The sequence below is a fragment of the Dipodomys ordii genome, unplaced genomic scaffold, assembly GCF_000151885.1.
Source record: "Dipodomys ordii isolate 6190 unplaced genomic scaffold, Dord_2.0 Scaffold79, whole genome shotgun sequence".
Lineage (NCBI taxonomy): Eukaryota > Metazoa > Chordata > Mammalia > Rodentia > Heteromyidae > Dipodomys > Dipodomys ordii.
Genome location: NW_012267295.1, coordinates 2,468,863 through 2,486,011, shown reverse-complemented (window position 1 = coordinate 2,486,011; position 17,149 = coordinate 2,468,863). Strand labels below are relative to the sequence as shown.

At 40.6% G+C, this 17,149-nt stretch overlaps 1 protein-coding gene across 1 annotated transcript in view; it reads right to left on the bottom strand.

Moving 5' to 3' along the window:
• Positions 1-1,247: 1,247 nt before the first annotated feature.
• Enthd1 (ENTH domain containing 1) overlaps positions 1,248-17,149 on the bottom strand; it is a 91,252-nt gene continuing 75,350 nt past the window's right edge. Inside the window, exons 5-6 of the mRNA XM_013024785.1 lie at positions 16,197-16,583; positions 1,248-1,852 (exon numbers count right to left, since the gene is read on the bottom strand). Of these exons, the coding sequence (XP_012880239.1) occupies positions 1,248-1,852; positions 16,197-16,583 (992 nt within the window). The remainder of the gene's footprint in view (positions 1,853-16,196; positions 16,584-17,149) is intronic.

The window sequence follows — 17,149 nt, the reverse complement described above, 5'->3', positions numbered from 1 at the left end:
CGAGCTGCCATCAGTGGATATTACTTGAAACAGCTTCCTAAGTGGCTTCTTCACTCCCTTCCCTGCTCCATGCCCCAGACTCAACACTTGGAACATAAGCTGTAGCATGCTATTTTGTGCCATAAACCTGCCATCTTTTTTGTCTCACAGCCTGCCTTGCCCAGTTCCTCGCTCGCATCCCTGCATCTTGTCCCTGTTTTCACATCTACAAATGACACCACTGCTCTGTCCCCTGCACTCCCAGAGTGTACTTCCCAGGATACTTTGCCAAGTATCTCGTTGTGGTTTCATGGTTTTTGTGCTGACAGTTTTTTCTACTTTTCTACTCAGTAGGAAACTCCTGCTTCAGTTACACAGAGGGATCTGGGCACTAGCATGTTTTAAACGTTCCTCTGTCGTTCAAAATGATCAGGGATTATTCTAGCTTTCAGTTGCTGACTGTTGATGGGAACATGGAGCCTGCCTCTAGTACTACCCTCTCAAACAGCAATAACAGCCCAGGCTAGAGCTCAGGAAGAATGCTGGTCTAGTGTGTGTGAGGCCCTGTCTTTGATCACCAGCACTGCACCATGTTGGGAATTGCTGGACTATAATCCCCAAATTAGGCCATTTTGTCCATAAATAATGGAGGCATTTCTATTTTAAAGGCTGTTTTAATGAATTAAAATATACACATAAGATGGAAAAATATCAAATCTGTTTTTTGAAAGAAACAAAGAAGGCAGCTGACGTGACTCTGCAATGTACAGTAACAATGGAAACCCCTGTCTCATGTCTTCCTTGTTTCAACCTAACTCCCAATATTGTGTGCCCTGAAAAGACTTCTTACCCTTGGTTTGCAGCCCCGAAACTTGCAAGTGAATGTGTGAAATACCCAGACCCCTAGGCCAGGCTGAGGCCTGCTGTGATGAAGCTTTCTGGCTGTGGCTATCAAGAGCTCTCAAATGGTTCTTTGTGATTTTAAATCAACAACTTTCATTAAGTGCTTAGACCATTTTAGGGTAAAGTATAGAACATGGAAGAATGAATTCTCTTGTTTCAAATAGACTAATATTGAAACCTGAAATTATCAAAGGTGATTGAAAAACATAACACGCCCCCAAATGAATCTGTTGATTTGAAAGATACTTAATAAACGTGACAAGGAACAATGAAACCATCACGTCTTTTCCCTCCATAGTAAGGGGAACCTATAAACGTGAACTTGTGGGCCTACATGAGTTCTATGAAAATGGCTACTGACCTGACTAGGTTTGATCTAAGCTCCCCTCAGAAGACTGGGGGTCCGGGGAAGACTTGCTGGCCTGCGAGCCATAGCCACCCATGCTTACCAGATGGCTGCTGATGACATTGAGCTCTTGTATCACCATGCTCAGATCCTCGTGGAGCCTCATCACTGCGCTTTTCACCTCCCCCAGCAGAGCTCCGATGGAGTTGCCTGCTTTGGGCCCCATGGGCAAGACCTGGCTTGTCTGAAAACTAAAAGAAGACATAGAAGGGATATGATCTGCTGTGGGGGTGGAAAACGCAACCCAGCTGTGGCTGGGAATCTGACTGGTCTTCTCTTTAGCCGAATCAGAATCATCTGGAAGCATTTCCTGCAGATTGAGGCTGTCATTTTCTTTCTCATCAGAAGACACGGGGCTCCTGGGAGTGAGATGGTGGTCAGGCCTGCCTGCTTCCTCTCCATGCTTAAAGGAGGCGGAAGATGACCTCTGACGAGACACAGTCCAGAAGGAAGGCCGGGCTAAAATCGGTGGCAAGCAAGGAGCTGACGTCCCTGGAGGGGCTGAGTCAGGAGACGACACGGATAAAGTAGAAAAGGAAGATGTTCCCTCAGAGGTAGTTGAAACTAAAATGCATAAATTAGAAAGATTTATGTAACACACAAGTGAGAGTAATAGCTAGAATAATTTTATAATCTAAATGCCTATGTGGAAGGTCTCAATATAAACTACTTAAAATTTTAAATGTTAAATATTCATAATAAGCATTGAAAACAACCCAAAGCAGGAAATGGAGAAAATCTACAGATGTATTACGTATCAATAGTACCATGAAAGTAACTTAAAATAGAATTATCAATATTCATCTTGACTTCCAAGTCCTGCCCAATATATTTTTACATCACTGTAAACTTTATCCGAGAGAGAGAAGTATAAACTCCTCCTACTGACAGCTAGGACTTGGAGTTGGTATTAAAAGTAGGAAGTCTGATAAGCTGTAACTCAGTCTTTTACCTCCTCTACCCTCAACAACTAACCACAAGTACTCAACAGTGAGTGAAATTAACCTTGTCCCCTTTGTGGTCAAATACACTCAATACTGAAGTGAAATTCATCTGAGATCCACAACACTTTAGCATATAATAGAATGATTTTTCTTACCAAGAAATTATAGTTTATACTCTATTTTGAGGCTTAACAGTTGCTTGTTTAGATAAAGAACTTGAGATCAGAAATCCTTTTCTTTGAAGGCCAAATTTCATTGGTCCTCTTGTTCCTAGTTGTTAGAAACATTCTAATTTTAATTTGTTGTCTATCATCTGCTTTGTCTCTGAAGCATTAGAAGATTTTGAAGCTATGGCCTGGGGACTCTTTTTATTTACTGAAGTCATGTGAGAGTGGGACCTTGAAGCAGACAAGAACTTTCCTTCAGCTTCACATTTTCTTGAATGACTTATTTTGTTCTTTCTATAGTTTCTCCCTCTTTTTTTTTTTTGTCAGTACTGAGGTTTGAACTCTGGGCTTCATGCTCTACTGCTGAGTCATGCCTCTAGTCCTTTTTTGTGGCTTTTTTTTTTTTTTGAAGGTAAGGTCTTGCTTCCTGCATGGGTGTACACCTGGGCAGTGATCTCCCTATTTTAGGCTTCTAGAATGACAGGCATATAACAACAGGTCCAGCTCTTGGTTGAGAAGGTATGTTTTGAACTGTTTTGCCTGAGCTGGGCTTGGCAGAATCACAGCCTCCCAGGTAGCTAGGATTACAAGCCTGAGTCACCAGTGCTTCCATTCTTTGTCTAATCTCTTGTTCAGAAGAGCTTCTGAACTAGTCTTCTAATTTTCCTACTTTTGCCCTTACATTTTCTCTACATTTGTCTCTTTGTTACCCTCCTTGGAGATTTTGTCAACTTTAGCTTCTATCGCTACTGGTGAGTTTTTCATTTTGCTATTATGTTTTTATTCTCCAAGAGCTTTTTTTCTTTTTGTTTGTTCTCTGAAATTCTTGTAACATCCTGTTCTTGTTTTATGGATATCTTGTTATTTTTTTTTTCTTCAAGGATATTACAGAGGGATTTGGGGCTGAGATGTAGCTCAGTGGAAAAACGATTGGCTAGCAAGTGCAACACCCTACATTTGAGCCCCAGTACCAAAAAAGAAGACCAAAAAATACAGCTGAAGAGAATGTTAAAAGTGCTTTCTTTTTGTGGTGTAATTTATTCCCTTGTGTTACTTTCCTTTGTTTTTGCCTCATTGGTCCATGTAAGGAGCTTCCCGAGGTCTGGCACTCTATACCTGCTTATGACTGTGGAGCTGTGCAGGTAAGGGTTAGTTCTAAGAGCATGTTGGGAACTGCTAATATGAGTATCTTCTGCTTTCTTTGGAGGCAGGTGAGGGGCTAAGAAGCATGGTTTTCCTGTCTCATGCTGTGGGGTCAAGGTTGGCTGTGGTAAGCTGTGACGTTTGGTTTGCGTCTGATCACAGTATCTACAACTTCTGCTATCGGCCACGTTTTTCCCTTCAGAGACCTCCAAAGACTCTCCAGAAAACAAGCTTTCTGACCTTACCAGTTTGTGGTATTGGGAAGCTAATCAGGATAATTTCTCACCTCTTGGCAAGATGAAGTCCAAGTTGTTGTTGTTGTTGTTGGTCGTGGGGCCTGAACTCTGGGCCTGGACCCTGTCCCTCAGCTCTTCATCTCAAGGCTATCACTCTACCTTGAGCCATAGATCCACGTCCAGCTTTTTCTGTTTATGTGGTGCTGAGGAATCGAACCCAGGGCCTCATGCATGCAAGGCAAGCACTCTACCACTGAGCCACCTTCCCAGTCCAAGTTCAAGGTTTTAACTGCTTTTCAAATAGGTGATTTCAAATTCTACTTAATACCTACTATGGCCTGAAAAGTTTTATCCTCACACTGGAAGCCTTGCCCTCAGTATGGCTGTAAAGAGGTGGTAAAACCTTTAAGTGGGAGGTGATTAGGTCACTGGAGGTACTGCCTTGGGAAGGGATTAATGTAGTTCTCATAGGATCCAGTTGTTAAAAAAAAAAAAAAAGAGCAAGCTCTTGGGCTGGGAAGGTGGTTCAGTGGTAGAGTGCTTGCCTTGCATGCATGAGGCCCTGGGTTCAATTCCTCAGCACCACATAAGCAGAAAAAGCAGGAAGTGGTGCTGTGGCTCAAGTGGTAGAGCGCTAGCCTTGAGCTGAAGAGTTGAGGGACAGCACCCAGAGTTCAGAGCCCACAACTGACCAAAAAAAAAAAAAAAAAGAGCAAGTCCCCTGAGCCCTCCCTGGCTTTGTGCCTCATCATGTGTTCTTTCCCCTCTGGCATTCCTCCTCCCACGATGCCATTCCCCTATGATGAACCCCGGGGGGCTTACCATATTCAAGCATATGCTGGTGCTTTGCTCTGAAACATTCAAAACCATGAGCTAAATAAGCCTCCTTAATGGCAGAGTATTTAGCCACAAGTATTTTGTTACAGCAATATAATGCACTTATATTGCACCAGACCTGGAATAGGGTGTTTAGCTGTTATTATTGCTTTTGGGGGCAGTAACTGGGTTTGAACTCAGGGCTTCACACTAGGCAGGCACTCTACCACTTGATCCATGCCTCTAGCTCTTACTGCTCTGGTTATTTTTTTTTTATTGTGAAAATACTGTACAGAGGGGTTACAATTACATGGGCAAGATAATGAGTACATTTATTATCAAGCATTGTAGCCTCCTCCTTTGTTTCCCCTTCCCATCCCTTCCCATCCTCCCCCTGCCCCCCCACCCAATCCTCCCCTGCTCTGGTTATTTTTGAGACAGGATCTTTTTTTTTTTTTGCCTGAGTTGGCCTGAGTCCTCCTATTTACATTTCCTGCGATAGCTGGATGATAGGGGTATACTACCATACAGCTTTTCTGTTGAGATGGAGTTTCAAAAACATTTTTGCCTCATTTGGCCTGTAACCTCAGTCTTCCTGATCTCTAGGATTATAGATGTGAGACAGTGTCATATTGCCCCGGAGCAAGCTTTATAAACACTTTTTAAGTGTGAGACAGTGAAATCTCCAAGAGACTAGAAAATCCTTCCCAAGATTGCAAGGCTAAACAAGAGGCAGAGAAGTTGGGTACCAGTGGCTCACACCTGTAATCCTAGCTACTCAGGAGGCTGAGATCTGAGGAAAGTCGGTGAGACTCTTATTTCCAATAAACTACTCAGAAAACTAGAAGTGGCACTGTGGCTCAAGTAGTAGAGCTGAAGAGCTGAGGAACAGTACCCAGGCCTGGAGTTCAAGCTCTATGACTGACAAAAAAAAAAAAAAAGAAGAGGCAGAGAAGGGATTTAGACTCCACTATCTCTAGAGTCAGTGTACCTGATCTTAACCACTACATTATATTTTCATATTATTCTTTTATCTTTGAATTAATTTTACTTCATTACACAATTATGTTAAATTCTGGGTACAAATTTTAGAAGGCAAGCAAGCAGGATAGAATGGGGACTTGACTTCTCCTCCATGGGAGTGGCTGTTGACAGATATGTTAATCTTTTATCTAAGAAGAGATGGAAGAGAAAGGATGAGATGGTACCATACCGTTAATTATCTGGGATAGTCACAAAACTTTAGGAAGAATGCTTTCCATTTCTCTTATGGTGCATGAGTTGAAATGTGATCAGCTCACAAAAGTTGTGAGAAGATAGGTTTCAGCCCAACTACCAAGAGGAGCTTAACCCTGGTGCTCCCTCCGCACACGAAATGTGCCACCTTGGTGAGTGGGAGTGTCTGAATGTCAGGAGCTCACACCAGTGTATGACTCTGGCAGGGGTGCTCCATGCATCAGGGAGCACAGCTAATGAGGAGAGTCTAAGATTTTAGGCCCCCAAATGTATTTTCCAAGTTCTATTCTAGAAGAATAGAATAGAGTAGAATAGAATAGAATAGAATAATTTGAGTTTGCACTGGTTAGAAGGAAGATTTAATAGGATACCTCTAAGTAGGTCAAGAGGGAAATAATATTGGAGTCAAATATTAACACAGTGCTGTCATCTATACAAAGATAACACAGTGATGCTAGTCCCACTCAACATGGTGACTAAAGCCACTGGCACTTAACTTATGCTAGTGGTTTGCAAAGTGTGGTGGCAGCATCACCTGGGACCTTGTTGGATGCAGTTTTTGGGCCCCACTGAAGACCTACTGAGTCAGAACCTGAGGACTGGGCTCAGAGGACAGATTAAATAAAGCTTCAGGTGTTTCTGATGTGCACAGAAGCTGGAGGCCACTTGCTTCCTGCCCTGTGTCCACCCTTCCCTGGCTTTGTGGCTGTACTGCTGACTAAACAGCTCCTTATGTAAGTTCTGCAGCCTTGGCTCGCAGGCCACGTGAAGCTGTTGCTGTGGGAAGCCACTCTTCCCTAATTGCCGCACACCAATTTGCTTTTGTTTCCAAACATTCCACAGCTGCACCATGCACTTCACGCTGTTCTTGAGGGCGTGGCTCTGTTGCCCATTGGGTTCTCCCTCCCTGGCTCTCCACAGAATCCATGTGGGTCTCTTGTTAGCATTCATCCTCACACAGCCTACTCAACATGCAGAAAGTGGCCATGTTTTACACTTTCACTCTGTGATATATGCAGGACAATTGTTGAGCCTCCTTGAAGCCAGCACTGATATATGATTCCAAATGTTGTTGGTTATCTTTAACTGTTTATACTCATAAATAATAGAGGTCCAGTTAATTATGGTATGAGAGCTTTCAATTTAAAAAGGTATTTAGAATTGTGCTGCAAAAACAAAATAATGAATAAATTTTTGTAATATTAAAAAAACCAATTAGCTACAGATGTTAATTTTTTTCGAAGAAACATATCCTTTGATGGTTACGCAGAAGGATTTTTTCATTCCCTAATTCATTTCCTTCAGCATTTATAGTTGATATACAATTAACTAGCAAGAGAAGTCTTCATACAAGTTATGCTAACTTTGTTCTGTGGTTTAAAACCATAGCATGTTACATAAATTCTTATAGCAGAATTATTTAGAATTTCATAAGGTGAGAACAATACAGATATCTATTGATTGGTAAGTGGATAAATAAAGGCTGTAAATCTGTAAAATGGAATGGTATTCAGTCATGAAAAGGATAAAAAATTGATACGTTATGATATAGATGAATGTTGACAATATTAAGTGAAAGAAGCCAAATAAAGGGCTGTGTATATGATTGTACTGAGGTGAAATGCCCATGACAGGCAGAATACAGGGACAGAAAATGAACTAGTGGCTGCCAATAATTAGGGGAAGGAGAATGGGAAGAACCTGTTACTAATGGGTATGAGATTTTCTGGGGCAATAAAATGTACTGGTGATGGCTGTAAAATTCTGAGAATGTACTACACTCTACTAAATTATATACTTGGAAAGAATAATTTGTATGTGAATCAGATTTCAAGTTTTAAAAAGCATGACACTTGGCAATTTGTTTTCAATGTCATCATAAATAAGCTAGATGAGATAAACAGGGTAAGGAAGTCTAAATCACCTGTGGTACATTTTTTGCAGGGAATACTGGACTCCAGGATTAAAGATGAGTTCTTTCACTTACCTTCCAAGTATAAATTTGATTTGCTTTATTTAAAACTCAAATCGGTGTCTACCTGCAAAAGTATCACCAAGGAGTGACCAGCTCCACGGCCCCAGGACCAAGGAGCTTCCTCACTCCTCGGGAGGTGCTAAGGCTCCTGCCACCTGTGCTTGGCATGCTACTTCTGAATCTGCCCTACCACAAGCTAAGAATTAGCCGAGGCACTTTTCCAAACAATTTTCTGCCAATTTCCTCATTAAAAAAAAAAAAGTGAAATGATTAGTTGTTCTGGCTGTGAGTCTTATGGACACAAAGGGAATGGGAATAACTAACAGGTTGTGTGTGTGTGTGTGTGTGTGTGTGTGTGTGTGTGTATGTGTGATATTCTGTTTCTGTCACTGGTAAGGACAACTCCAGCAGAGAAATGAGATAAGAGGCAAAGGATGAGGCAGCGAGAGCCCATCAGTAGTCCACAAGAGACTGGAGATCTGGTTTCTCCTCCTCCAAAAAGAGTCAGTATGTGTCCGGTGCAATAGGCACACTTGTTACAGCTGTGACTTCTTATAGATGAGAATACAAGAAGAGCTGCTTGCCATGTGTCTGGTTTCTAGGTATCCACCAGATCTTTGTTTTCCTTTTTGGTTTGCAGCTTGAGATATCTAATGACTTAAGATAAGAGTTTGAGCTACAAATCAGTAACTTACACCAAGAAGAGTGATGGGTCATTCCAGCACATTGGGTATCAAAGGTCTCATGGATAGGTGTGCAGCATGCCTGTACTCCCCACTCCACTTGGTAAAGCTGTGAAGTCTATAAAGGGATGCTACCTTTCTATCTAAGGTCCATTATACTATGCATTTGCCATCACTTAAAAATTTGTCCTGCTCATTCCCTCCCAAGAGATAATGTCAGCCCTGGACTGTTCATATCAACAAATGCTTTCAAAAACCAAAGAATAGAAATTACCTTCTCTATTCTTCATCATCCCAAAGTGGCAATCCAGGGAGAGCAGCCATCATGCATGCTAGTCATCTCCTGAATTCCCTCAGCACAATGGCCTTCAGCTGGCTGAATGGTCAGCACTTGGAACCACTCTGCTCTGAAGCCATGGCAATCCTCTCCTCCTAGCTCTCCATTCTTCTCTAGATGTGCCTACTTCTGCCTACTACGCATAGGCCCTGCCTCCTTTTGTATCCAGTTTAGATCCTAAGTAGCTTCACATCAAGCGTTCTCGCACTACAGGTGGGTTGCCATGCATCTGCCTCACTGGTTACATCTGTTCCAGGGGCCAGGACCAGTAAACATTTGCAGGCTCTGCTAAAACCTCTGCCCTCAGTTCTGCTGCTGTAGCACCAAGGCAGCCAGAGACGCTCAGAAAACAAATCAGCCTAGCTGCATTCTGCTTCACTTCCTTCACTAACACAGGCCAGATGTGGCCTGAAGCAATAGCAGGCCCGGTCCCGATCCTAAGCAGTTTAAAATCTCTGCCATTCTTGCACTTGTATCCAGGCTGCTGAGCACTGAGCAGAACTGAGAGTTCTGAGACAGGTATGGAACTCTACCAGGAAGACACAGGGTCATGGTCTCATTAGCATCCTCTTCCTCTCTCCACAGTGGCTGTTCCACTCTCTTCACATCTCCCACCACTCCAAACCCTTCTGGCTCAGCAGGTTTCTTATCTCTGATAAGAAACTAAATCACTAAAGGCTCAATGAATCCCAATTTTTTAACCAATAGTAACACAAGTTCTAACCTCAGCTTTGATATTTGTGCTCTGCACAATTGTGTCTTTCCTCCTTTCTGTGTTGTGGGCTTTCCTCAGCCTCCTGGTTGTGCTCCACCAGGAACTCTGCTACCTCCTTCCACCTCTCCTGTGATCTCTGTTCTTCTCCCACCTACACAGCCTCTAAAGTGCTCCAGCTTCCAGTTTACCCCCACCTATAGAGTACCTCAGAACCAGTGGCATCCCTTCACAATAACTAAGACTAGAGGTGTGGCTCCTGTGGTAAAAGAGCCTAAGGGCCTTAGTTCAAACACCAACTGCCAAGAAAAAAAGATTGAGTCTTCCAGTCTATGAGCATAATAAAGCTCTCATTTGGTCTTTAATTACTTTCATAAATGTTTCATAATTCAGATATCTTGCAAGCATTTTGTTAAAGCATTTTTTAAATGGTCATGCTATTTTAATTTCAGTTTCTACTTGTTCATTATTGATGAGTAATTATACAATTGTTTCTCTTTCTTTTTGTTTGAGATAGTATCTTGCTACTAATTAGGGCCAGGATGACCCCAAACTATCCTCCTACCTCTCTGAGTCTAAGATTGTAGGCATGCACTGCCATAGCCAGCTCCACAGTTCCATTTTTAAAGTATGAGCAAAGGGACCAGGCATGGTGTCTCCTCAGGAGACACTTGGGAGACAGTGTTAGGAGGAGCATAGTTTGAGACCAGCCTTGGCAAAAAGAGTAGCTATCTCAAAGAACAAGTATAATTCCAGATATGTAGGAGGACAGAGTCAGAAACCAGCCCAGCCTTGACAAAGAGTACAAGACCTTATCTGAAAAATAGCTAATGCAAAAAGTACTAGATGGATGGCTCAAGAGGTAGAGCACTTGCCTAATAAGCACAAGACTCTGAATTCAAATTCCAGTACCACCAAAAATCAGTAAATGAAATTGTGATTAAATGTACTCATTTAACTTAAGAATTATAGTCAGTGCTGTACTATTTCATTTAAAATACAGGTAATCTTGAAGTGGTTTAATTCTATGAAGTTCCCTTCTTTATGTTATTTTATTACATCTACATTTGCTTTAAATCCCCAAATATACTATTTGTGCTTTAGCTTTATGTATTCTTTAATTAGGAGAAAAATATAGTACTTCAGATTGCCTATATAGTTATCATTTCCAATTCTTACCATATTTTCTTATAAATTCAAGTTACTGTGTGGTGCAATTTCCTATTGGTCTGAAAATATTTCTCCACTGTTTTTTTTTTTTCAGTATAGATTTCTTGATTATTCATCTTTATTCATTTAAATGTTCCTTGGCTTGGCTTCACTTAAAATTTTTCTAAATATAGAATATGGATCGATAGGTTTTATCTTTTAATACTTATAAGATAATTTTGTTGGGCTGGGGAGGTGGCTCAGTGGTAGAGCGCTTGCCTTGCATGCCTGAGGCCCTGGGTTCCATTCCTCAGCACCACATAAGCAAAAAGAAAAAAAGCCGGAAGTGACGCTGTGGCTCAAGTGGTAGAGCGCTAGCCTTGAGCTGAAGAGCTGAAGGACAGCGCCCAGGCCCAGAGTTCAGGCCCCATGACCGGACCCAAAAAAAGAAAAAAAAAAAAGATAATTTTGTTGTCTCCTAGCATACACTGCCCATGGCAAGAAGTCAGGCACACTTAGGTTGGTTGTTCTTTGTATGTAATACAACCATTCAAAAAATTCCACCTTCAAAATTCTATCTCTGGAATTCAAGAGTTCAACTACAATATGAATAAGTAATTTTCTTTGTTTACTCTGCTTAAACATTTTGGATCTGAAAGTTTATTTATTCTCCATACACTTGGAGAGATTTTAACCATTATCTTTTCAAAGTATTTTTCTGCTCATATCAATTTTCCTAGGCTTCTGAAATTCTGAAATTCCTATTACTCCAGTGTCAGATTACTATTTATTTACAAAATCTTTTTGTTTCCATTTTTTCAGGTAATTCCCATCAATGTATCTTCAAATTTGCTTACCCACTTTTTTCATTTTCAATCTGCTGTAAGAACCCCCCCAGTGAAATTTTCACTTTTCATCTCCAGAAGTTCCATTTGGTTCTGGTTCTTGGAGAACACTTTTTGTCTGCAGAGATTCTCCTCTTTGTGTATATATGCATACACACATATTTTAATATATGTAACAAATATATGCATGTATATTTGTTTTTATGATATAGGATTTCACTGTGTAGCCTAGGCTGGCCTTGAACTTGCCATCCTCCTGCCTCAGCCTCCCTGGTGCTAGAATTACAGGCATGTATTCATTCCATGTCTAGTGAAATCTGTGAATACATTTCTATTTAGCTGGTCTATGAACTTGTGTGCTAATTTTAACACCTGGGTCATTTACAAATCCACTTAGCTGACTGTATCTCCATTGTAGCTGATGTTTTCTAACACTTTAACCATGCCTCCAGCCCATTTTTTGCTATGGTTATTTGTTTAGTAGGGTCTTGTGTATTAGGTTCAAAAAGGTGCATTGACTTGACAGAGCTAGCTCAACATCAGCATAGATTTATTGGGGAGGAAACCTGTGAAGGGGAGACTACAGCCAGAGCTAGAGACTCACTTTCCTTTATGGACTAGCACTTTTTATAGTGGGTCACGGGAATGCTAGAATTGTTTGGTGAGTATTGGTACAAAAGCAACAACAGGACAAAGACAACATGCATAAAGGATCACAGCTGGAGGTGGGGAGGAAGGGGGAATCTCTCTGCCCTAATTGGTTTACAACTGCAGTTAATTCTGGACCCTTGCCAGTCACATGATTTCAGCTGGACAAGGATACAGAGGGTAGGGTGGGGAGTGGTTGTAAACCAAAGTACTGATTTGGGGTCTCAAGGGTACGTGGCTATTCGGACCTAACACTATGTTTATGCCGGGGCCACAGTCCTACCTGCAGCCTCCCGAAGAGCTGGGACCACAGGAACATCCTATCACACCCAGTTTTATTGACTGTGAGTATGTCATGAACTTTATGACCAGGTTGGTCTCAATCCATGGTCTTCCTAATTTCTACCTCCTGAGCAGTGGGATTACAGGTATAAGCCATTGTACTTAGTTATGCTTTCCTGTTTCTTTAAAGGTCTAGTGATAATTTATTCCATATGTTTGAACTATTTATTGTAGTCTCTCAATTTTGTGATAGTCTTCTGAAGAGTGATTATTGTTTTAGTAGGAAGACAACTGTATGGACTTTCCAAATCATCAGCCTTGCTCAAGTCTTCTCAGTTCTTTTGGCTTCTGGGAATATTCATTTGGGGTAGGGAGAGTGGTTGGACTCCCTGGGGTTTCCACATGTGTGGCCCAAGGACTTGGGCAGAGTTTATTTATCATTATGGGTTTAATTCACCTTTCTGCATCTTTGTCTCTTTTAGGATTTCTTTCCTAACTCTGTAGCTTTCCCGTGAGCACCAAATCTCTTTCTTTCTAATGCTGTAGGCCATTCAGGCTGAAGAGGACTGTCAGGGTCTTAATTTCAAAGACTGTCTAAAATTTTCACTTGGCTTTATTATTATTATTATTTTGTTGGTCATGGGGCTTGAACTCTGGGCTTGGGCACTGTCCCTGCGCTCTTCAGCTCAAGGCAAGTGCTCTACCTCTTGAGCCACAGTGCCACTTTCGGGTTTTTATTTTTAAAAACCTAAATACTAGTAATATGGCAAAACTGTTCCTTTTTTCCTCTTCCTCCTCTTCTCTACCTCCTCCTCCTCCCTCTTTTTCCTTCTCTTCCTCCATATTAGGGCTTAAACTCAGAGCTTGTGTGTTGTCCTGAGCTTTCTTTACTCAAGGTTATTAAAGACTACCATGGCAGCCACAGATCTCCTTCTGCCTTTTTGCTAGTTAACTAGAGATAAGAGTTTCATAGACTTTCCTGCTTTGAACCGTGATCCTTAGATTTCAGCCTTTTGAGTAGCATAGAATAACAGGCATGAGCCACTGGCACCCAGTTTACCTGTGTTCTTGATCATATTAATCACAATTATTTCAACGTATCTGCCATATAACTTTAGAGTCTAGATTATCTGTGGATCTGTTCCTATTATCTGCCTGCCCCCAACTATATGTCTGGCCATTTGTTCATTTCCTGGTATATTTTTTTGTTGAATGACAAAAAAATTCTCATAAAAAGTTGATGGATGCTCTCACAAAAAGATTTTTCTTCTAGACAGCAAATAGAATACAAGTAACTCATTTTGTTTGAGGTGAAGACAGATTTCAGTATGTGTGAGGGATGAACTATTTCTGGTTCATTCTTAGTCCTACACTGTAGTTTTGAGCTTTGTATATAGCCTACTAGATTTTCTAATTATAAACATGGATCATTTATTGGGACCATTCCAATCTGTCTTATCTTGAACTCTAAAGCATCACAAGATTATCAGGAATCTCTGCTTAGCTTGGTTTCTTAGTAGTTGTTTCACATTCAGTCTTTGGTATAATCCAGAACACTGCAGACTCACCAGAGACAATTACACAACAATCTCAGGATTTCTTCTTTGTAATTACCTGTCCTCTAGAACACTGGCCCTTTGAGTCCCTGACACTTGAGACGTCTCAAACTCCAATCTGTCTCCAAAGTACACTGAGACTGGGAGACTTTGCATCATAGTAGCTGGAAAACCTAGGCCTCTGATTCAAGAGTAGAAGTGAAGGTGGGACGCATTTCAACATACTTTTTCTTGGGATTTGACCCATTATTATTTTTTTACCTTGGGTATCTTATGACAATTTAAACCAGGTTTTAACAACTTAATAGTAGTTATCTTAGAGGGACTTCTTGCTGAAATTTATTAACCTTGCTAAATTGTATTAACTGTACTTGGTACAGAGTCAGTGGCTAACACATGTTTTTAATTATCTCCCAGCCATCAGGACAGTACAACTGGTCTCAGTATAAAGTTAATTTGGTAACAAAACTAAGAGGAGGCTTTTACTATCTTTATTCAGCACCCAAAAGTTCACCAAACAGTAGGGAGAGAATCTTTATTATTCTTTGTCCTTTCAAACTAACCTCAACATAGTGGTTTCCATTGTTTGTTTTCATATATACTTATAATTTGTGTTTGAGACAATTTAAAAGATTCATATTGAAAACTTTGAATTTATATGAGTTGGTAAGCATTATCATATTGGAGAACCAATAAAACTACTACTTGGGTCTTTGAAAAATGCATGAGCAAACAAATTATTCTCTTTTACTAATTAACTTTAAGTAAGAATACATAATTATAATGTAAGATTGAAATATTGACAGCCAACAACCTGGAATCCCTATTGGCTTTGTCCTTTATCACAATCTAAACAATATTGCATTGTTCTTAATAATTGTTTTGGTTTTTGCTTATTGAAACAGGTCTTAATACATAACCTTTACTGGCCTCAAACTTGTGATTCTCTGCCTCAGCCTCCTGAGTGCTGAGACTACAGGTATGTCCACCCCTCTTAATGTTAGTGCAGTGGTTGGCACAGTGGCTTATCCTTGTAATCCTGGCTAGTGGAGAGGCAGAGTGTTCAAGGCTTGGATAAAAAGTTCATGAGACTCCATCTCAATCAAAAAAATCTTGGAAGTATGCCTGTATGCCTGTCATTTTAGCTATCTGGTAAATATAAATGGAAGGACTGAGGTCTAAGCTAGTCTGTGCATAAACAAAAGACTCTACCTGAGAAAAAGCAGGGTTGGGTGAGGGGTATGACCAAAATGATAGAGCAAAGAGCACTTGCCTAACAAGCACAAGGCCCTGAGTTCAAACCCCAGTACTGCCCCTACAAAAAAGTCCATATACTTGTATGAGGAAATCAACATACATAATAACAAATTCTTTTCCATATAGTTTCTTTTCTTTCTTTTCTTTTGGTTTCCTTCCTTCCATTGTAGGGCTTGAACTCTGGGCCTGGGCACTGTCCCTCAGCTCTTCAGTTCAAGGAGAGGGCGCTACCATTCGAGCTATAGCACCACTTCCAGTTTTCTGGTGGTTAATTGGAGATAAGAGTCTTACGAACTTTGGCCGGAGGTGGGGGGTGGGGGAGTGGGGGAATGGAAGGGGTGGGAGATGGGAAGGGATAGGAAAGGGAAACAAAGGAGGAGGCAACAATACTTGATAAGAAATGTACTCATTACCTTGCCCATGTAATTGTAACCCCTCTGTATGGTATTTTCACAATTTTTTTTTTAAAAGAGTCTTATGGACTTTCCAGCCCAGGGTGGCTTTGAACTGTGATCTTCAGTTCTCAGCCTCCTGAGTTGCTAGGATTATATGCGTGAGCTACCAGTGCCTGGTTCCATATAGTTTCTTAGTAAGTAAGCTAAATGTCTAATTGGAAGCTTTTAAGTTGATGTTAGGTTTTATATTTTGGTTAGCACAAAAATTACTTAGAACTTATTGTAATATATTCAGTCAAGTATTTGGTAATGCACAATGAGAAATTATCCATTAGTTCTTTAATAAAAAGGGCAATTTCCTGATTGAGAAGTACCACTGTGGTATGTACACTTTAATACCACTGATGAGGAGTGAAAAAGAGGTGACAAAACAAGGGAGACAGAAATTAGCTAACAGTAAAAGAGGAATGCTTACAATAGTGTGTTTCTACTTGTTAGGTTGGTTGGGTTTGGGGTAAACTTACCACATGTGGCCAAGGTCCTGAGGGGTTCCTCCTCCACTTGCACAGTACTGGCTTGTGCTGATTTGTGAAGGTCTTTACTGAATTCAATCTCCTTTACTGGGCTAAATGTTTTGAAAGAGGGAGAGGCATAAAGTGTCTCTACAGAGGACTGGTGAAAGAAAGTAGAATCTGACTTTGATGTCCTTAAATTGGGGCTGATGACTTCCTCTTTACTTGATGGCCAAAACGCTGGTAAAGTTGTCAGTGTTTCAAAACTTTCTGTGGCTGTCTGATTTTCCTGAGGTGTCTTCAAGGAGTTTACTGTTAGAGTATCTGTAATGATATTGTCTGATCTCTTGTCCAAATTTGTTCGCAAAGATGGGCTTTTTTCAGAGGAAGCAGGCACAACATCTGTAAGTTAACAAGAAATAAACCTGAAAATAGTCTATTTTAAATCATTGCTGGTTTAATAAATAGGGTTTTTAGTGCCATAACAGAATTCCTATTTAGTCCTTTTGCTTTCTTACTATGCCTCTATGGTCTATTTAAAGTACATCCAAGCTATAATTGAGGCCTTAGTCATTTAGTGGCTGCCTTCTCCGTCTCTCCTCACTAACATAACAAGGCAAGGCAAGCTTCAAATAACTTGTCTTTAAATATTCCTCCTTTCACCCACTTATCTGTCTCTGAAACCACCATATTTTTAGTATCTTCAAGCTTTCATCCTTTACAAGATAAACTTGAGAAATATGCCACATCATACTGGTCTATCTTTATAAAACCTTAGCTACCAAACAATCTTTTTTTCTCTTGGAATGAAAAATGTCTTCCTCCCTCTGGTGTCTACTGGAGGCACACTAAAGAAACTTAGTACTTAGATAGCAGTATAATCTTAACAAATCTTTTGTCCACATGGAAGAAATAAAACAGAGTGATTCTATTACTAAAATGTAAGTACTTTTTTGAAACTGGAACTT